The following is a 22573-nucleotide window of genomic DNA, read 5'->3' on the forward strand; positions in this document are numbered from 1 at the left end:
TACCCTTGGTTTGTGTGTGGGCAAGGTGCCTTAGGGCAGACCTGTGTAATACCTGTAGTAATATGTTAACTATAGTAATATATTTTTAGAGAGACCTGCAATGTTTAAGGCTATAGTTCCCCTAAGACAGAAGAAAAAAATGCAATCCACCTGCCTGGTTGAACATTGATTTTTAGTGAAAGAAAACACAACAGATTGATACTTCCCAAGTGCATAAGAAACTAGTAATACATTTATTATTATCTATGTATAAATATAAATCATATTGAAAAATGCACAGACTGGAGGTGATAAACAAGTTTCTTTTAGTACATTTAATTACACCAGTTTTTTAGAAACTCAGTACAGTGCAGTAAATCATCATGGAGCGTTCAGCTACTGCTGGGTAACATCTGCTAACCGCCAATTAAATAATTAGACAGTCCATTGTACCATGGGATCCCCAAGCACAGCCAACTGGTTGTAAACTAGATGAAATGAAAAAGTCGCATCTGTAAATGTCCTGAGAGGATGGGAAAAGAAACAAATGCACATCTGGTGTGTCTAACTTTCTGCTATAAGCAAAGTCCTTATAAGCTGCTCCATATGGTATGAGAATGCCCTTATTTACCAGGTAAACTAAACAGATTTGCACTTTGTTAACTAAAATAGTTTTTTTCTCTCCGGTTTTGTTAAGCTGGTAGCATGGATCCAGCTGCTATAACATAGCTTGTTTTACTATTGTAAAGAGGTGATTCATAACTGATTGCCTTTATTTCTGGAAATTTTGCAATAATAAGCTAATTTAGGTATAATGCTACCGTCAGAACTGCCTACTGAATTTCTGCTACTAGTCTAACCTACCACAAGCCCTTTTAAACTATTTGTTTAGTTCACAGTACAAGGTTTTCATGGCTCCCTGCACCTCCTGCTTCGGTGTTAGCTAAATAATCCTCCTGCTGGCTTACCAAGTGCAGGTCATAGAAACTGAATTAAGAATTTGATAACATGCCTGTTTTTGTTTTCTTTTACTTAAAGATATATTGTCATGGGAAAATATATTTTTTCAAAATGCATCGGTTAATAGCACTGCACTGAAATCCATTTTTTAAAGAACAAACTTTTTTTTTTATATTTAGGTTTAAAAATTACTGTCTTTTCCCTGCCTCCTGACGAAAGTCCCTGTGGGGGACTGAAACGTTAAGGTCTGTAATGTTCCTTTTTCATATTTTGTAATAAAATTTATCTTTTTTCAAATATTTTAAATCCTGTGAGTGCTGACACTTTTTTGTCTTAAGTTTAAAAATTGATATAGGGCTAGACATGCTGTTAAGTTTCCCAGGGGCCCTCAGCCATGTCACTTGTGTTCTGATAAACTTCAGTTTCTCTTTACTGCTGCGCTGCAAGTGGGAATGATATTACCCCCTCCCTTTCCCCCCAAGGAACCGGTCAGCAGAAGAATGGGAAGGTAACACAATAGCAGCTTCCTTACACCTGTATTACTAAAAATGGTCCCATGCCCCACCTAATGGTAAATATGGGGAAAAAATGGTAGCGGTGATTAAAAATCCAAGTACGGCTCAACCAATTCATGACTTCTCCAGTTACATGGGAGTAGGATAAACAATAGTTTATCTGAAAGCAGTTCTAATGTGTAGCGTTGGCACTTTCTGAAAGCTCAGAATCAGGCACAATGCCCTGAGATGGCTGCCTACACACCAATATTACATCTAAAAAAATACATTTCTTGGATCAAAAATAGCATTTTAAATGGTAGAGTTAATAATCTGCAAGGTAAAGGATATAATTTAGAAAAAAAAAGTATGAAATAAAAATGACAGAATCCCTTTAACTAAGAAAGATGTTAATGCAGGTAGATGAGGTCATATGGTGAAGGCTCAGCTAAGGATACAATTACTCTACAGATAATTACTAGCTACTGGATAACTTCACACAATGACAGACACATGATTTGACTTGTGGCTTATTTCTACAAGACGATCTTTAAGTACATGGTATGACAACCATATAAAGTGCAACTGTATTTCACAAAAACTTAAGGGAATATGTGGAATATGTTTTTTTCCAGTAGAGTACAAACATTTCATTTTTTAACAATGAGACTTATGAAAAAAACATGAGTTAAGTGAGCAAAACGACATATGTATGACAGCACAAAGGTAACACTGTAAGCCAGTTAACAAAGTTTGGAAGGCAGCTCATAGTATTGCTACCAACTAAACCTCATGACCCAAATACAGTTAAAAAAAATGTTAATTTGTAACACCTCCCAAAGAACTGTTACTAACACCAGGAAAGTATTTATTTAGCTACACTGAAATATTGTTTATTATAAATAACAATAGGAACATTCTGGCACAACTTGACATTCCCAAATAAAACATGGTGGACATTTAGGAAGAATTTACAAACACAATATCAATTCTACACCTTCATGGAGGAATCAAATCTGTTTTAAACATATACAATAAGCAGCTGTATTGTTTGCATTCTCAAAGGCAGAATCAAACAAAAAAGTTTTCATAAATATATGTAATTTTATAGACTGTTTATGCTGGCACCATTCCTAAACTGCTAGCTATAGAGAAAGAAGTGAGCAGCTCTGAATGTCACAGCAAATCTTATAATTCACTGCAAACATTTTTATATATACTATAACTGACTGTTAAACCCTGTTAACCTAACCTAAGAAAAAAACTCCTCCATGCACAGACTATAAACAGGACTGTCCATGGCTGTTCTGCTCTAAATATTAATGCCAAAGAAGCAGTGCAGTCTGAAACCTCTTCAGCTGTTTTCATATCACAGCAACCCGTGAAAACCTGTGTTGAGGGATGCTCGGGATTGTAGTTCAGGAACAGCTAGAACTACAAGTTACACATTCATAGTTTAACTCCTTCGCAGCTAATGATGAGCTGCACAATTTATTCAACTGAGTAACTATAAACCCCTAGCAATTAGGATATATTACTGTACTGTAAGTGGAACATCAACATACACGTTACAAAACGTAAGATTCAGCTTGATTTTTGGTTGCACAAACCTAGGGGCAGAATTACCAAAGTGTGACAGCGCTCACCATGGAAAAATTCACCCACTTTCAATAATTGAATAATATTCATTGCAATGGGATTTTTAGAAGTGTAATTATCAAATGGTAAACTCAAAAAATTAATAATCCCATAGGAATGAATAGAAAGTGGGTGGGGTTTATCAGTGGTGATCTCTTATCACACTAAAAATGTGGCATCATTTATGTGATCTTTCCTAAAATCACAGTCATGAACAAGGTTAGTGAAATGTGTTATAATGACACTGACAATTAACCATGTTCCAGGGATCTGGTAAGTTATCTTTGGCATCTGTAAAGCCCATAATATCAGTAGTACAGTACTAGATCTAAATATATATTTTCACACAGTGGTTCAAATCAGGAGGGTGAGGGGAAGTGCATGTAACTAATTTTTTATATCTATGTTTATAAATAGGCAGAAGTGCAAACATGCTACCAAAAACTAAAGGAAACAAAAGAGAAAAATGTATTGATAAATCTTGGATTTTTGGGAGTTTATGATCTAAGCAATATGAACACTTCAGAAGAATATCTAGAACTTTTTTTTTACCCATAAAATATGTTTTTTTTGGCTTCTCAGGCCCATGGCAAATACAGCTTATAATATACACAAAGAAAATAAAGTAACACATCACCAAGGAAAAACAATACAAATATGAAAGTAACAAAAACAGACAGTATTTAAAGACACAAATTTGAATATTTAGGCTATGCCTTCATTTTAAGAGATGAGTTTACACAAAAATGTGTTGCGTAAAGCAAGGAAAAGAAAAATTAGCAACTAGAGTGTTGGGTTAGGCTTCACTAATTGCACACTTAAACCATGGCAGTTGTATGTCTACTAGAGCATCCTGGGTTATATTAAACAACATGGCTTTTCAATATTTAATTGTCTGACGGATAAAAGACTCACACTCTTGATTGCTGTGCTGACACTACTAAAGGCAATAAGCATTATTCAGAGCTAATAGTGGTGGTAACCCAATAAACTTGAGACCATCATTAAACACAATAAGGTTTTGCAGACAGATTGTAAATGAACCCTTCTGACTCACTGACACACATTTTCTTTGTACTGGTTTATAAAAGGCTATTTTTCGGGCTCCCTGCAGTAATGTTGCATGAAAAATAAAGTATTTCTGAGATTTCACAAGTACCATATGACTGGCTCTTCATCTGTTGTTTTTGATTGCAAGCACCATATTGCGTGATCCCATCTTATCTATAATACTTCCGTAGGTTCTGATCTGGAACCTATGGAAGCAGCAATACACTCCATTATGAAGCCCCTCATTAATAACCAGCCTGAACTCTAGAGAAACAGAACTGTTTTTCCAGATTTCTTAGCATTGTTGTCGTTGTACTCAAATTCACATATTCATCATTTAAAAAAAAAAGGAAAAGATTAGGCATGTATGTACAAAGGCATAGTGTTTTACAGAAGAATTTAACACAACAACAAATTATGAATAGTTAATATGTATAAGATTTGAATAAAATGAAATTATTAAAAATACCAAATGTACATCTGTCAAGCTGTTATTGGGGAAAAAACCCCTAATCATCTTCAAAGGGACTGCGATCTTCAGATGAACTAAGCAATTTTTTGACAAGCCCAACATTATGCCTCCTAAGAGCCGCATTGTATTGTCTAAGGCCCAAGCACATACACTGTCCCGCTCTCCTACATTACATCCCTAAGGAGACTGAGCACTGGAAACAATTGATGTTGCAGAGAAAAATGAAAAAAGGCTTTCCATTTTAACTCTGATAGTATCCTTATATCTAGCACCATCTCTAAAGGAATATAGATGAAATAGATGAAATGTGAAGGCATATTTATTCTCTTATACGAAGCTCACATTTTGCTTGAAAGTCCATCTTTAGCATGACAGTTGACAAGCATTCTTAATGCAGTCCATATGTTCTTCCTAGGTACTCAGTGCCATAGATTTGTATGCCCACGCCGTTTTCCTTTGTGAAATAAAACAATAAGAAATCATAATTCGTAAAAATTACAGAAATTACCCCCAGTTTCTTAAAAAATGAGGAGACACAATTGAATCCCCAAAAAATCCCTAAACAACATGTTAAATAGACTGTTATAAAGCATTTACAGTTAGGTCTTTCACTGAAAAAAACATACAATGGATGGCAAATTGCAACTAAATAACATTTCCCATGCTGAGCATGCAGGATTGCTTTGAGCTTAAAAACCTACACACTCAGCATCACTTTATTGGTGCTGAGCATCAAAAGGAAATGCATGTGTCTAGAACAAAATAATCACTATCTGTGTCCAAAGATACAGATTAGTGTCAATAAAACCACCATATGTAATAAAAGGCACTAAGTTTTCCCAGCAGCAGTAATCCATATCAACCAATTAGATTTTTGCTTTTAAACACATGACTAGTAAAAGCTACTTGCTGATTGGAGTTGCTTCCAACTCCAATAGTGTTCAAATTATTTTATTTTGGTATCCCCGTTATCATCTTTTTTACTGACCAATCATTTACTCTTAAATACTTCAATTCTTGGGATCTGAATTTCTTATTTTTAATACTTTTATTTCTTCCATTATAATGCTCTACTTCTTCTGCCTGTCAATCTGGTCACATTTCTACCCATTCTGCAGGAGGAAACACTTCTGCTTGCATTTGTCTTTACTTGACATAAGCTTAATAAACATAACTAGTGTTGCAAATGTATACTACCGATTTTTAAACAAAAAAAAAAGAATGATGCAGATTATTAGCTCTGTATAAACAAATCCCTACATCTTCCTAGCTGTAGCCTCTGTAAGGTTTTTTAATAAAGAACAACATAATACAAAGCTCTTATTTGTGGACAGTTAACTTGTTACTCCTACTTATACAATGGAGCTAATTTATCAATTGTCCAGGTTTAAATATGCCCAATTTTGATAAATGAACCTCAGTGATCCAATTTCTTGTTTCTTTGCTTATAGGTTGGATATTCTGCCACTTTAAATACATTTTAACTGGTGTCTCATCTTCGTAATTACATTGTACAGGTGGTTGCACAATTTATCACACTAAGTGGACAGCTAGTAAAAGGTTTAAATTGAATGTTGGTTTTATTCATTACCTTACCACTGTCAGTGTGTATATTTATTACATTAGGATATATAACGGTGACACAGACTTATACTGTAATTGACATCAGCTGGAAGCAATCTGGGGAAGGACATGTATGTAAGTATGTATAATATGCATCCCCAAAACATATTCATGAATTCATTCTAACATATATAAATATAGACAAGTAACGAAGATTAGAATTAACACTGTCAAGTGGGTTAAGATAGCTAGAACAAATAAATATACATGCTCCGGCATGCAAACCCATTTTAGTTGGTTACCATTTTTAAATTAGTTTTAGTTACCCATTTTAGTTTAAAAAAAAACAGTTAATGGCGATATAAGAGAAAAGTTAGTTTATTTTTTTGAAAAAAAAGGTTAGTTTGATAAGCAGGAATCAACAAACCAGTAAAAAGATGGCAATTCAAGCTAGGCTAGTTATAGATAAGCAGCTTTACAGTGATAGATCAGCAGGTAGTAGTTAAGTTGCCAACAAATGACAAAAAAAGACTACCATTTACGAGCCGGGCTGCATTTCTTCTTTTCAGATATTTTGTAATCTTCTCCTCTGATGGAAATACAGAGACAAGTGAAACTAGAATAAAACAGCTCCTGCCAAATTAAACTTTCATTCTAATATTCCCCGCTAGGCTGATTTTACTGTTTGATCCTTTAGCCTCCACTACAGTATAGACATTCAAGTGTGCATCAAGATTCTTCAGGGTTCATGTTCCCAGTTAGAGTAAAAACAACTAGCTGCAGACTGTTTCAATTATTGAAATACAAATTATTTGTGCTTTTTGCTTCTCCTTGCTTTAAAAGATAAATAAAAGGATGACACTTATTAGTGGTGCAATTTACCCAACATGTTATACTGCACAGAATGAAACGTACCAGTAGTACAGCTTGGGATGTCACTGTTATAGCCTTCAATCAGGTCACCTTGGCTGCTCTCAGTGGCACTGCCTCGTTCACTGCCAAAGCTGCTCTGGCTGCCTGATAAGCCTTCCAAGTTTTTCATGTGACTAACTACTGGTGTCATCGAGGGCTCAGTGCTTGAACCTAGGAGGGAGATTTAAAACATTCCATTTTTGTAAAAAAACAAAAAAACAGCTGGTTATATTCATACATAAAAGTAGTTAAATAAAATTGCAGAGCATAAAATTTAATAATTTAATTTTGGTCTATTAAAGAGGACATACTGATTGATAGATTGGATATGGATTATACATGTTAATAAATTGAAGACAGTACAATTTTAAGCATATATTTTGGATAAAAAAAAAACCCATCTCTAGCACCGTTTCCTAATTTCCTCTCCTGGATCTCTAGCAGAATTGGGAGAGCTGCATGTACTTTCTCATTATCATAACCTGGTGATGTCACTGAGTTACAAGCAGAACTCCCAGTTTAGCTAAATCCCGCCCCTATACCTAATTAAAGTGCACCACAGACTTTCTGCTCATTTTAGTTAGAGAAGCTGCAGCTTTCCCTAAAGCTAAAGAAGCATGGAAGAACATGCTTATGTATCTGGATAATTGGTTTTGGTTCCCCTTTATGCTATCCTGTTTTTGAATTATTAATATTATTGTTGTTGCTATTAACATGTATTTATAAAGCTCCTACATATTCAGCAGTGCTGTTCAATAAACAAGTTTATACATTGGACATACAGAATCACATTCAAAGCAACCAGTAACCAATACAAGAAGTGAAGAGAGCCCTGCCCAGAAGAAGTTTACAATCTGTAAGGAAAAGGGGTTGAGACACAAGGTGTGGGAATGGGCAAGATCACAATTAAGTATGGTGAGAGATGTAACATAGTGTATTGCATTAGGAGCACACTGAAGTTATGCTAAACTAAATGAGGGTAATCTCTTCATTATGGGCTGGAGAGGTGACACTGAAGGGGAAAGTCCATAATCCAGGCATGATATAATGATAAAGTGAATACGAATTTTGGCAGCAGCTTGGGTGATAAATGATTGTATTTTAGAAATATTTCTTAGGTGAAAGTGACTTGATTTGATAAGAGACTGGATATGAGGAGTGAAGGACAGGGCAGAATCAAGGATTACTCCAAGGCACTGGGCCTGAGGGGATGGGGTGATAGTGGAATTGTTAACTGTGATGCATACTTTGGGGATGTTATGGGTGTTGGATGGGGGATAGAAAACCAATTATGTCTTAGAGAGGTTTAACTTAATGTAGAGATAGCAGACAGGCAGGAAGAGACACAAGTTAAGAGCTCTGGGTTGAGATTAGGAGAGGAGAGATAAATCTGAGAATCGTCAGCATAGAGGTGGTATTGGAAACCACATGAGTTGATTAGTTTGCCAAGATAAGATGTAGAAAGAGAAAATAACAAGGGGCCCAGGAAAGAGGCTTGAGAAACCCAAACAGAAAGTGGTAAGGTAGAAGAAGATGCTTCATTATAAGAGACACCAAAAGAGCAATCAGAGAGGTAACATGAAAACCAGGACAAGGCAGTGTGTCACAAAGCCCAAGAGAATGGAGGGAAGTTTTCAATAGTAATTTCAAATAATTGTTTCGATAGTATAGTTTCTACTCTTGAGGCCAAGGAGTGTGAGATGTTAACCATGTCAAAACATACATGTGTATATTGTTTCTTTGGAAATAACTTGTAATCTTCCTACTGAATAATCAAAGGTGTGCACATTTTGCAAAACCATTTGTAAGGACACACACACAAAAATAGGTATTCATCACTTTCCACAATTCCCACTACTGTGATAGGAGAAAATGCTGCTGACAGAGCTGCTGTTAAAAAGAAAAGGCTGAAGCACCATAAATGCTAGTCAGACATTCAGCAAAAAATGACTTTTTTTATAATAAAAATATGCCAGTGAAATCATAAATATAAACAAACAAGAGAATACCCTAAAGAAGGGTTAATCCCAAGTGAATTCCCCCAATCTCAATGCAGGAGATCTGTTATGCCAACAGATATTAATCGAATGAAAACTTTAGTAATGTTGAATGGAAGCAAGCAGGATAAAGATAACCCAGGCCAAACCCTGTTAATTTACCTCTTATAGTGTGCGATGGCTAAAGGGATTCTGTCACTGGAAAACAAGTTTTTTTTTCAAAATGCATCAGTCAAAAGAGCTTCTCCAGCAGAATCCAGAATTGAAATCCATTTTTTTAAAAGAGCAAACAGATTTTATATTTAATTTTGAAATTTGACATGGAGCTAGCCATCCCAGGTACTGTTTATCATGTGTCTTGGGCTCTTCATACTTCACTGCTGCAATGAAAGTTGGAGTGATTTCACCCCCTCCCTTTCCCCCACAGCAGCCCATCAGCAAGACAGCAGCTACCTGACGTCTGTATTGCTAAAAATGCCCCCATGCCCCACCTAGTGGTAGGTATCAGAATAGCACTCAAAAGTAAAAATCCAAGTCCGGATCATGACTTCTTCAGTTACATGTGAATAGGAGAAACAATAAGTTATCTGTAAGCAATTCTAATTTGTAGTGCTGGCTCTTTCTAAAAACTCAAATTCAGGCACAATGCACTGAGATGGCTGCCTAAACACCAATATTAAAAACTAAAAATATACATTTATTGGTTCAAAAATAAAATGTTAAATGGCAGAATTAAGTATTTGCAATTTGAACATACCATAAAAATCATGACAGAATCCCTTTAACTCAAGTTAGTCTAAGTTTGTCATAGTCCCCCCAGTTTCCCTCCAGCCCAATGCACATTTCACAAATACTTTGTTAAGAGCTGATTTGGTCTCACAGCTGAGTTGGGGTGGGATGTTTTTAATAAGTTATCATTTTAATTGTATTCCTATAAAGTTGTGCTTTTTAAAAGGAATCTCCTACATTTCAAGGTATTCTCTTGTTTGACTGTAGTAAAAAAATAGACCTCTGTAAGAAGCTTCAGAGTCAATGTAGCCAGATGTTTTTGGTATTTGTTACTGATTAGTAACAAAGTCCCAACATATATAATCATAAATATAATAACATAGTTTTACATCTGATATCCATTTATAGTTCTGCCGGGGGGGGGGGGGGGTCCAGGAGGGAGAGCTGTCTGATTGGCTGCCATGTATCTGCTGGCTCTGGGGTGAGAGGTCAAAATTTGGCTCCAGCTAAGGCGAACCCAAAATTGCAAACATCGCTAAAAGTTTGCGAACTTGCGAACACCCGATGTTCGCGCAAATTAGTTCGCCGGCGAACAGTTCGCTACATCTCTAATAATAATATGGTTTGCTCCATTTTTACAAGAGTCCAAGAAAAGACCATACCTACTGAAGGTTTAACACATTCCAAAAGGTACAACAGTTATGAAAACGATCCTAACCTACAGTGAAGTGTCCACCTTCCTTTTTGAGTAGCCTACTACAGTGTTTTTATTTGTGGCACACAATATGTCCTTCCTTAAAGGAATACTGGTCATGTGTTTTTTTTCACAACACAGCAGCTAATAGAGCTTCTCCAGCAGAATTTTGCATTGAAATCTGTCTTTCAAAAGCACAAACAGCTTTTTTTTTTAATATTCAATTTTGAAAGTTCACATGGGGCTAGCCATATTAATTTCCCAGGGTGCCACAGCCATGTGACATGTGCTTTGATAAACTTCAGTCACTCTTTACTGCTGTGCTGCAAGTTGCAGTGATATCACCCTTCCCCCCCATCAGCAGAACAAAGGAAAGAGTGCAAGATAGCAGCTCCCAGTAGATATCCTCCATTTACATGAGAGTAGGGGAAACAATAACTTATATGAAAGCAGTTCTAATGTGTAGTGTTTGCTCCTTCTGAAGGCTCAGAATCCAGGGTCGGACTGGGGGGTGCAGGGCCCACCGGGGCTCCCGCCCCAGGGGCCCTGCAGGTGCCCCAGCCACGTCCCCTAACCCCCCCCAGGGCCCCCGCCTGACGTCCTCCCCGAGCGCGTATAAATTGAACGCGTCGGGGAGGAACAGTCAGTAGGGGGAGCGCCGGCAAAGGTCGGACTGGGCCGCTGGGGCCCACTAGGGCCGGGGCCCACCGGGATTTTTCCCGGTGTCCCAGCGGCCCAGTCCGACCCTGTCAGAATCACACAAACTGCACTGAGATGGTGCCTACAGCACCAATATTACAACAAAAAAAACTACATTTGTTGGTTCAAGAATACAATTTTAAATTGTATAGTAATTTTTTTTTTATATAAACAGTGTAATTTAGAAAAAGTACACCATAAAAAAAATCATGACAGAATCCCTTTAACCAAGGTCTAATGAGAGAGCTGTTTAGTTAGCTCATGGATTTTGGTCCAGGTGCTTCTGCACAGAATTTCAGGAATGACCAACACTGGGGTCAATGCACTAACAAATCGACTGCCTGATTCCTTACACCTTTCTTTCATGTGCTTAATTTGTACCGAACTGGGCTTGCTCTCTATGTGTCATACTACCATTTCTATTATTCAAGACCCCTCTGATATTCCTGTAAATTTCAGTTAGTGCCATATTTATTCCTCCAACCTTATTAAGTGCTTCAATTGTTAACCCAGTGAAAACTTACTGGAGTGCTTCCTATTCTTGTCTCCTTTGGGGTCCACCATTTTACCATCCAAACTAGAGGAGCTGTGTTCTGAGTCACTTTCACTGTCACTGGAGACTACTAAAAGAAAAAAATAAAATAAAAGTTAACGCACAGCACAACTTGTATTAATTTTTCCAGTACTGTATGAAAAATGTATGTTATCTGTTTAGATACAAACTCTCAAAAGGACAGGTGCAAAATGTTATAAATGTTATTTAATAGATGTAAGGTGTAGATGTTTTATCAATGGGATGAAATTATGCACATGGTTTTAATGATAAACAGCTGTTTATATATCGCAAAAGAGAAAATGTAACATAGCAAAGAAATTACACTTTGTTTGATCTTTCCTTTAAATCACATGTATATATTCAAACAATAGTATCTGATTGCCTCAGCTGTGACAATAATATCCTGTGTTATCCATAAAGCCCCTGCCCAAGACTATTTGGTCACCATGTAGTCACCATGTAAGCACAGGAATTTCCCACCAAAGAATGCCATCTGGGTTAACTAGAATTGATATATTTAATTTAGTCATACAGTCATTACTGTATGATACTCTGTAAGTGTAATACCCACCTAAGCTAAGGACAGACAATCTGATGTTAATCACAAATGATATCTTCAGACGTTTATAGGATCAAACTTATGTGAAATGCCAAATCTGCAGCCCACTGAAGCCTAGCGTAATCAGATTCTATTGTAAATGCTTATGCAGATACAGTGATAGTGATCATAAGATATCATGCCCATTCTTATTTGTGATAATAAGAAGGTTAACTCAGTATTTGGTCTGTTGGATAAGGGCATATCTGCCATCTTTAACCCCATTGTGTCTCTCATCCACATAGAGAATAATGTATAACTTCTATAAGCAGAGGAAGAAGTCTAAAGAATTTTAAATGCTACAAAATGAAATGCACAGCAGCCCAGAAACAAATCGCCTGTGTTTGCTGAACCATTGGCTGATACTGATATGATCTCTTTATAATGCAAGCAAAATGGCACTGGAAGCAGATTAAACTCACTTACTTGTATGAACAGACCCTAAGGAGCTGCCTGCTGGAAGTACAAACACGTAAAATATTTTACAAAACTAATTGAGCCACAAAACAGAGGAGAGCAATCGTTCTGAAGAACTGGTAGATCATGCATCTATAAAATTGACCTTATTTGAAAAGGGTACAATTTCTAATGCAGCTACATTAACACCAGTGACCTTTTCTATTTGTGTCTGTTTTATTAACAGGGCACAGGAAAGTCAATTTTCATATGTATGCAGAGCACTAAATGGCATTTCTCTGGCAGTAATGCATGATATTTGGCCAGCAGGAACACTTAGCCTCCAGTCTTGTGATAGGCAGTGAGCAAGTGTTAGAAAAGGGATGTTAAATCAATTTACTACTTAATGTAGTGCACAGAGTGCATTAACCTTTACTCATGCGTAACTTAAATGTATCCACAACTCCTATTAATGCATGCTAGTTTTGTTGTAAAAATTATATAGTTAAATCATACATTTATCATCATATAAGTATGGGACCTGTTATCCAGAATGCTTGGGACCTGGGAGTTTGCAGATTAGGGATCCTTCTATAACTGGGATCTCCATACCTTAAAGGTGGTCATACACAGGCAGATTTCAGCTGCCTATTTTGGTTCTTCAAACTGATTTGGCAGCTAATCTGCCTGTGTATGGGCACCTCCGACGGGCTTACTCAACTTATATCTGGCCTAACATCAGCTCGTTCATATGGTTCTCAGACCGATGGGCCCTCTACCCCTAGGGCAAAACGATTGAATTAGCCCAATATCTCCCACCTTAGGATTATTTTGCCTTCAATAAGGATCTTAGTTGGGATCAAGTACAAGGTTCTGCTTTATTATTACAGAGAAAAAGGAAATCATTTAAGAACTTGAATTATTTAAATAACATGGAGTCTATGGGAGATGGCCTTCCCATAATTCAGAGCTTTCTAGATAACAGGTTTACTGAAAATGAATCCCATACCTGTATTCTAATGTATGTGTAAGAAAAGTTCATATTCCCAGCGTAGAACAGTTTGATTTTATTGCATAATCAAGATCAAGCAACAACCTGAAGCAACAGCCTGCATTATTTTATTTTTTTTAATTAAAATACACTGTATGTTCTTCTCAATAGCTCAAAAGCTTTGTTTTCATATCTTTCCTCCTTGACACCAGTGCACACAAAAAATCCTAATAAACCCACAAAAGCTTCTCTCTATTCATATACAAAAATCAGTACTTGTTTGCCCTTACAGTCTACAAAAAATGGAGCTTACATTGCTCCTGCGTCCCAGATATTTGCACTTCATAACAATGACAACACCTTTATTGTGTACAGGCATATTTAAAAGTATATCTAGTTTTGGAAAGGAACAGAATGTTTAAAACACCATGGACTGTTTTTTAGAGTATTAATACTAACCTTAGAATGGCTTTCATACCTTTAAGTCTAAAGTTGCACATTTTAGGTCATTACAATTATGTTTTTTTTTTTACAATGAATAGCCAGTCCCTGTTTGTTCAAAGAAACAAAGAACAAGTGAAATTGTTTTTATTACATACAAAGACCTCATCTATTCCATTTGGTGGAAACATTTTTCAAATTCTTTTTTATCTTTTTTATTTAACAAAAAAGCCTCTGAATCAAGTAAAATATGTCATTTTTTACATTCACTGATTTTATTTTAATCTGATTCCTATTAACACCCCTGGAAGAAATGTGATTTTGAAGAAAATTAAGCGTTAGTGCCACTCTGACGAACGCCTTTTTACATGAATATGTCTGATCAGTTTTATAATGATATCTGCCAATTAACTTCCCAATATTTCCTGCTGGAGGAGTGCACAGAGATATTAGATAATTTGGAACGAAAATGTTACAATCATATGGAGCATAGAGAATTACAAATTATGGATTCAACATAAAGGCATCTATGCATTGTACAATGTATAAAGTTAAACTTTTCTGTATTAAGACATTTAAGAAAACTTGCCAACACTCATCCCAATGCACACCCAAAACAACAACAATGCCCAAATAAATCTGGTCAATACTAAAGACATGTTTTATTAGAAATTTTGGAAGTCTAATTTCCTGTCACTGGTAGTCTGCTCGGGCCCAATAATAATCTATTTGACCAAATTACTGATGAGATATAAGTTGCCCTTCATGTTGTATGTAAGGTGAACTGACCAAAGATCAAGTTATTCCATAGGGGCATATTTATTATGCTGTTTTTTATACAAATATACTTTTTTTTTTTTAGCAATATGTGCCATTGGGTACTCCTAAATAGAAAAGTTTAAAGGAGAACTAAACCTTCCACATATTTTCTAAAAAAAAACAAAAACACTGCCCTGTATAGGCATTAAGTCCCCCACATGAATTGCCAAATTGATGTAATAATTATATACGCAAATTAACAACCTCTCTGCTTCGTTTTTGTAACCGACTGTAGCTCTTTGTGGGTACCATCTCTGATGCTTGTATTTCCCTTTTCGTCTATTTCCCACATAACCTGCGCCACCAGCATCTGCGCATGCACGAGATTTGGTTTGGCAGGGGTCAGATTATATTGTTTGATGTCGTCCATCTACATACAGAGGGGTTTAATTCTCCTTTAAGTACAAAGGGTCACCCCCATGGGATTATACGATTCTCTGTGCACAAACCAAGAGCACAGATACATGTTGGGTCACATGAGCCAACAAACAGACAAAGTTCTTTTGCTTCTACACTTCCTCCAGTTACAGTTAGAACTGCATTATTTCCTGTCAGGTGATCTCTGAGGGAGCACACAGACCATCACAAAATGGTGGCTTGAGGTAAAAGGTCAATATTTACTGATTTATTGGCAAGATTCTTTAATATACCACTTAATATGATATACACTATCTGTTAAGCATTTATTCTAGGGGTATAGTTTTTGAAGGCGTTCTATTACATTTCTATTTGAAAAAATATCTTAAGAGGTACTATTTATTGAGGTCACCAATGCTTTAACGTAATGCCTCTTTAACCATGTCCAATAGATTTCAGGTACTTTAGCCACAGGCTTTGTGACAGAAGGGGCCCCTAAAAGACATAAAAGCTTGACTTCCACATCATAAAGGGACAGAGCTTGCCATGGAGTGGGTTGGATTTGGGTTGATCATGACAGAGGCAGAACTCAAGGCTCAGATCAGGGGACCAAGGGACTAACAACTGAGGGCAGGGTTATGTATTAAGATCTGAACTCATATTTTGAAAAATCTGCCCATAATATCACGTTATATATTTAATCTAGTTTATCACTCAAAAATTATTTTTCAGTACAGTTAATCGCATACAGAATCTATCAATATTCAAGAAAAAAATAAATTCATTAAAAATCTATATAAAATGTGTATGTAAAAATTCATTAAAACCAATGGAATCCTAAACTGTAATGGAAATTCATATGCAAAAATTCATATGCCAAAGTTAGACACTTGATAGCACTAGATAGGCAGATTAGGACTGGTTGCTAGTGGTCCCTAGAAGCACAGGGTATTCTATCTCTCTGAATTAATTCTATAGGTTTAATACCTGCAAAAAGTGATGAGAGTTAGCTGAATCCTTAAAAGGATCCTGGATGTTGAGCATTGCTAATTACAATAAATATAACTGTTTTACTAAAACAGTTGTTGCATCCTCATAAAACCCATGAGTTTTGTATCTTCCAGGAGAGTAGCAGGAGAGTAGCATACAATGCAAGGATGAGTACTCAGATCTACAGACACAAATGTAGCACCATATATAAAAACTATGTGGACACTGGGTTTTATACAGTGGATAACGTACCCCCCTACTGTAATTTATACAGAAATCACAGAGGAGTTACGTGACCATATAAAAGTCCAAGGCCGCAGAAAAAGTGCTTTTATACAGGTCACGTAATTCCTACAGTGTTTCTATGAGTAGTGTCTTCAAGGAGCTCTATTTTATTCTATACAAAGAAACACTTCAGTCTATCTCTCTTTGTTCCCCTTGTTAATTCTAAATAATAATCTTGTGCAGCTTTCAACACTGTGTCATTCTCTGATATCAAGGACAAAACCTGTGCAGGTACATTTTCCTCCAGCATCAGATTTCCAAACCAAATCTGGGATTCATTGCATCCCTAGTTTATAAGGCTATAATATACAGTTTGTCCCAAACTGTAGATTAAATATATATAAAAGGAGTGCAGTATGTAACACAAAACATTAAAGGGTTTTCAAAAATATATAACTTATCTGTATTGGGAACATCGTTGATGTCGCCCCCCTCCCCCACACATAGCTTTTTTGTGTAAGGGGTGAGGCCGCATCGCTAGTACAGATTTAAAAATAGTAATTTCGTCTCTAACTTACCAGGAGTAGCTTTTTGTCACCCCTGGTAACTTGTCCAGCGCTGCCGTCTGAAGCGAGTGTCTCAACTCGCCTCATGGCAGCAGCGCCCCTGGTCTTGACTTATAGATCTGTTGTGTTTAACTTGCTTTCTTTTTAAAACTAAATTTACGGTACTGTCAGTACATTCGATGTATTGACTCACTAACTACAACTACAGATAATTCTCTCATTATTAAAATCACCATTACGTTTGATGTTTGGAAATGCTAAAGTACTTGCAAAAAAGCTAGTGATGCACTTAAAAAGTGACTCATACTTTCCCACAATAGGATGGGGGTTGTTATGTCACATGCAGCGGATAATGTTAGAAAGGAAACATACACACAGATTTGTCAGTAAAATAAAAATATACCCCACCGCGGTGCAGTAAGAAAGGGGCACTAAATGTCAGTCTCTATAATAAACAGTACAGTGCCTACAGTGTTTTTGTTAGATTTACTGCCAAGAAAGAGGCATTGTGATCTTTGTGGCGTTTATTTTTATAATTAGATAGATGCACAAATTCCCTTCTCCCATAACATCAGGTCTTTTTTAAACTGACACTTATACAAGCAGGCCATCCATTAATTTACATGAACCAGTCAATTGAAAGTATATGGCCCGATGGCAGCCCACATTTTATGTACAACAGCAACAACATTATGAAATTATCTAAAAATAGACAAACTCACATAATACTTTAATGTGCATTTGAACAAGAGTACATCCCCACATGGCTTGATGCTTGACAGCAATACTAATTTTCATAGCTATGTCAAAGTCACTTGTGCAGCTTTCAACACTGTTTCATTCTCTGATATCAAGGACAAAACCTGTGCAGGTACATTTTCTTCTAGCACACTTAGCATCAGATTCCATTATAATAATAAAAGAGTTTCAGGCTGACACTGAATTATATTTCAATATTTATCACTTGGCAATATTAAAGAATGTCAAATATAAGGATATAGCTCACTGTTGTTTTTCTCTCCCTTCACACAGACAACCATATCGAGGATCTCTGCACTAGTCTCCTTTAATTATACAAAAATTAATTTGAGGTTTAGGAGATCCCCTTAACTGATCTTACTACATGATCATAAATGCCATAAAAAAAAATAAACAGAAAGTTATAGTTTTTATCTAAGCAAGCATCTGTATTATCAGATTGCTACAGTGCGCTGCCAATGAAAATGTACAATTTGCTATTACCTTGAAGGTCAACCATCGGTCACTGCTAATATCTTCTACTTGCTTACAGTATGTTATCATCTCTGTAAAGCCTTTGAACTCACTTAAAATAAAAATGGTTTCTTCTTTGAAGAAAGCTTTATAGACAAAAATCCACAGAGCAAAGTGCAGACATGCAGTCTATTTTTACTAAGTGGAGGCAATACAAAGTCTTGGGACTGGGTCCTTCCTAGTTGGGCTCAAAAAGAAAGTACTTTAGCGCTTAAAAGGAACTACAGTACTGGGCTGGCAACATAATTCAGGTCTACTGAGTAAAAATGTTAAACCAGAAAATAGAAATTGTAGTACTAGCATGGGTCTGGAGGGCAACTAACTGCCCATTTCTGCCCTGTAAAATTCTAATTACAGACAGACCCTACTATACTGTCCATGGCAAGCCAAGAATGCTCAGCCTCTATAGAATCATCAATAATATGATGGAAAAGAACACAAGTGATCAGAGGAAAGGCATCCGGCATACAGGTAACGCGGTATAGGTTAAAAACAAGCTGAAAAGCTCTCTCACAAAGTATTGTCATCAAAAGGCAATAAAGCCCTATCTTAAACTACTACCAAAAGTAAGAGGCTTTTACTTGACTTGATTATATTAAAAATGCAAGTTAAATAGCACAGATGTACAATAAATACTCTCTGCTTCCTACTCTATCACCGCAAAAGCATATGCCTATGGTAGACCTAAGGAGTACACTGGCCCCAGGAACAAGGCAGAGTTATACTTTTCCAGTGCATTCTTGTGATATTAACAGGGAGAGGAAGGTGGTGCAAACAGCCAAAGTAAGGGGCAGTGACCTATGATCTTTTGATAGATCTACTACTAGACTCCTGGTAGTAGCTTATAATAGAAATGTCCTTCCCCTTTCACCCAATTAATCTTGGATTGATTGTTACAAAATAAACAATAAAGCAAGCTGGTTTGAACAGGTCATTAAGTTTGATAAGCCTTACTTATGTTAATTTAAAAAGAACATTTTACTCCCAAGTAATTACCCTGTTGCACATCAGGTTTGCATGACATACAACAATGAACCTATCTATGTTATACACACAAGCGTCTGCTTTATATCTTCTCATATTGCTTTACTGTAGATAGCCTGTCACAGGCACGATACACAGCACAGCCTTGTATTGCTTCAGTAATGGCTGGCCATTAATATTAGCTGTCCCCTTCAGCAAAAGGCTATTGGACTTGACCTCATCAGCAGCAAGATGCTAAACTCTAGTGACAGGCTTTATCATAATAACTCCACAGAGCTGCAATTCAGGTTGTCACACAATTTTCACCCTCACATCAGCTCATTCTACCAGCATCATCTTTTATTGTGTTTGTGATTCATTTGAGTCATCAAGACTGGAGAATGTCATTTTAACATCTACCTGCTAGCCTCACAATTCACATTCCTAATCTGCCTCATCAAATCAGCCTAAAAGACAAGTGCAATCTATTTGCTACCTTGGACCAAAATTACATTACAAATGGGAATTATACATCATTGCCAGTAACTTTAATTCTAAACCTTTAGAAGTGGGTGTTTGATAAGCAAAGAACTGTTCATTATTTCATCCAAACAACATTCTCTGCTCTAAATCTAGGTAATTATTTATGCCATTTATTTAATTATTTGCACCTTTTTACTTGTTTTGTTACACTCTCATTTGCACTGTGAGTTTAGACTATTATAGGACATAGGTAAAACTTGCAAACAAATTTCTATTGTCAGCCACACTACAGCCTTCATTTGCTCTCTGTATAGCCTGCCATGTTAAATTGCCCTCTTTAATGCAGATAATTTGGCATCTTTTGTACAGCAACCTATTCTGACCTCACTCACACACTTCATCTAAATTCGATTATCTGGTGGTGTTTTACTTACAACAAAGCAATATAGGCAGTAGATACAGCAAATTGGGTTTCTCTTTAGCATCTGGTGCAATAACCTTTATCATACTTAAAAAAAAGAAAAGCACTCACCATGTTACATAAATTAATATTAATTCCCTGCAAATATGTAATTTTAAAAATCTGGAATTTCTATAAATCGTGCATTATTTGATTAATAATAATTTTGATGAATAGAACAGGTATATTAAATAGTGTTATGACAATGTCAATATACTGACTATCATTACTGATCAATGTAATGCTACCTTGGTGTAAAAGTATCAATTTCAAAACTTTCTGGTTGATTCTAAACACTTGAACCTTTATGTATATCCCTTTGCTGTCCTTGAGACGTTCATCAACGACTGAGGCCCCAGACATTTCTGTTGTATGCGGTATATACTTAACTATGTAATAAATGTTACACTACATAATTCTCCTTTATGCTTTTACCCCCCCACACATAGGTAACCTTTGGACAATAGCCTTCCCCAAGTTACCCTAAAGCCAATCTTGACTGTAACTCGATAAGATTTAAATTAAAATATCTTATTTACTCTCAGGTAATACAGACAACATGTATTGATAAAATGCAGACCAAACAGCAGATGAATCACTTCACCTTCATCACTTCATTACTAATTATTCTTGATGATCAAGACCTTAGCAGGCTAATGACATTTGTGGTAATGAATTCATTTAATCAATGGTAATTAACAACGGAAATTAAAGTAAAAAGGTCATTATGTCAGAATTTGAAGTTTTAGGAAAACAACAATTGCCAATTACTAAAGATTCAAGTCCATTATGAGATTTAAAATGTCAGCTCTGCTGCTGCTTTAGTATTGCAGACCCATTAATTTGTATTTGTCTCTGGGGCAGTTAAGTGAAGTCTTAGTCAACATTCTTGGTAAAAGGTAATCAGCTTATGATGGAATGTTATGAACAGCAAATATGATTCAATTTAAGTGTCCTTTATTCCCTAATATGTCTTACTCCATATCTATTAATCAATAATTCTACTTTGGACAGTGTATGTGCTACACTTCCAAAATTATTTAGGTCCAGCAGCTATCATCTAATGACCAGACATCCAGACCTGTGGTTATCCTCTCCAGTAATATGGAGGGCCATACCAGTCCTTAAATTGTTGAAAAATATATACCTAGCTCAAGAGGCAAACTTAGATGCTGACTGAATAGTCTTCTAAATACACTAGGTTGATGAAGCATTCATCTATACAGGCTGTGATTCTAGATCATTCGACTGAAAATGAATTAGTGATCATTTTTGTTCCTTAATAGGACAGCCCTCTAACTCCCAAATCCTATTCATTCATAGAACATTAAATTGTGTCCAAACTGAAACAGTTGCTAATGCTAAAAGCTAAAAAAAATACGAATTAAATTGCATATTCAAATGCAGTGGTGAAGACTTGTGGCTAAGTCTTCCAGAAATAATGAAACATTTTGAAAGAGGAAGCACAAACGGGTTCTTCATGGCAGTTGCAAAACTTGTAATCAATATAGAACTAATTCACAACACTTCTAGTCCATAATTACAACACTTAACTCTTTGTAAAATATAGAAAAATGGAAAAAAAGTATCAGGTTATCACCATTACTTAATGACAGATTCACGTGGCCTGAGGGGTAGAATATCCAACTGATTATCCTAGAGACAACTGGGAGTGCAGGAAATTGCAGCCCTGCTCATTTCCAGGTCAATTTGTTAACATTTGAATTTGTGAATTTTTGAAGTTTTTTTTAATCATTAAAACTTGCCAAACTCAAATGTGGGTTTATTTTTAAAACTTTAATTTCAAAAACCCAGTTGCATAAAAACATGAAAAAACTGCATCTTATTCATTATTTTTATTGAGTTTACCAACTCATTACCAAAAAAGTAAGAAACTCATTGAAAAAAAAAAAAATAATAATTTTTATAGGACAACTATTGACTTCTACATGAACTCGCCAGCTTTTAGATGTCATTTATTTACTTTCACGTTTAATAAATCTTGAAAATTCAAGTTTCTGAAACCATAATTCTAGCGCAAAGTTTTAACGCAAAAATCTTGAATTGTGGTAGAAATTTCAGTGTTACTAAATTGGCCCCTTAATCAGCTCATTGTAGGGTGACCAGATCAATTTAAAGGACAGGTCTAAAAAAATCCAGCTAGCAGGGCTGAACTGATTGCCATTTATTTTAAATGTAATCTGTGCTGCCCTGCAACATGTATTTATTAGACCTGTCCCTGAATTTTCAAGTCACCCTAGCTCATTGG

At 36.1% G+C, this 22573-nt stretch overlaps 1 protein-coding gene across 10 annotated transcripts in view; it reads right to left on the reverse strand.

The window, feature by feature from the left end:
• Window positions 1-214: 214 nt before the first annotated feature.
• Window positions 215-22573, reverse strand: part of rph3al (rabphilin 3A like (without C2 domains)) — a 130251-nt gene continuing 107892 nt past the window's right edge. For 4 of the 10 annotated variants that reach the window (XM_012956832.3, XM_012956829.3, XM_012956833.3 and 1 more), the window contains 3 exons: window positions 11712-11810; window positions 7072-7239; window positions 6630-6745 (listed from right to left, as the gene is read on the reverse strand). In XM_012956832.3, the coding sequence (XP_012812286.1) occupies window positions 6645-6745; window positions 7072-7239; window positions 11712-11810 (368 nt within the window). In that variant the 3' untranslated portion in view covers window positions 6630-6644. 10 annotated transcript variants of the gene reach the window in all.

The sequence above is a fragment of the Xenopus tropicalis genome, chromosome 2 (genome assembly GCF_000004195.4).
Source record: "Xenopus tropicalis strain Nigerian chromosome 2, UCB_Xtro_10.0, whole genome shotgun sequence".
In the NCBI taxonomy this organism is placed as follows: domain Eukaryota; kingdom Metazoa; phylum Chordata; class Amphibia; order Anura; family Pipidae; genus Xenopus; species Xenopus tropicalis.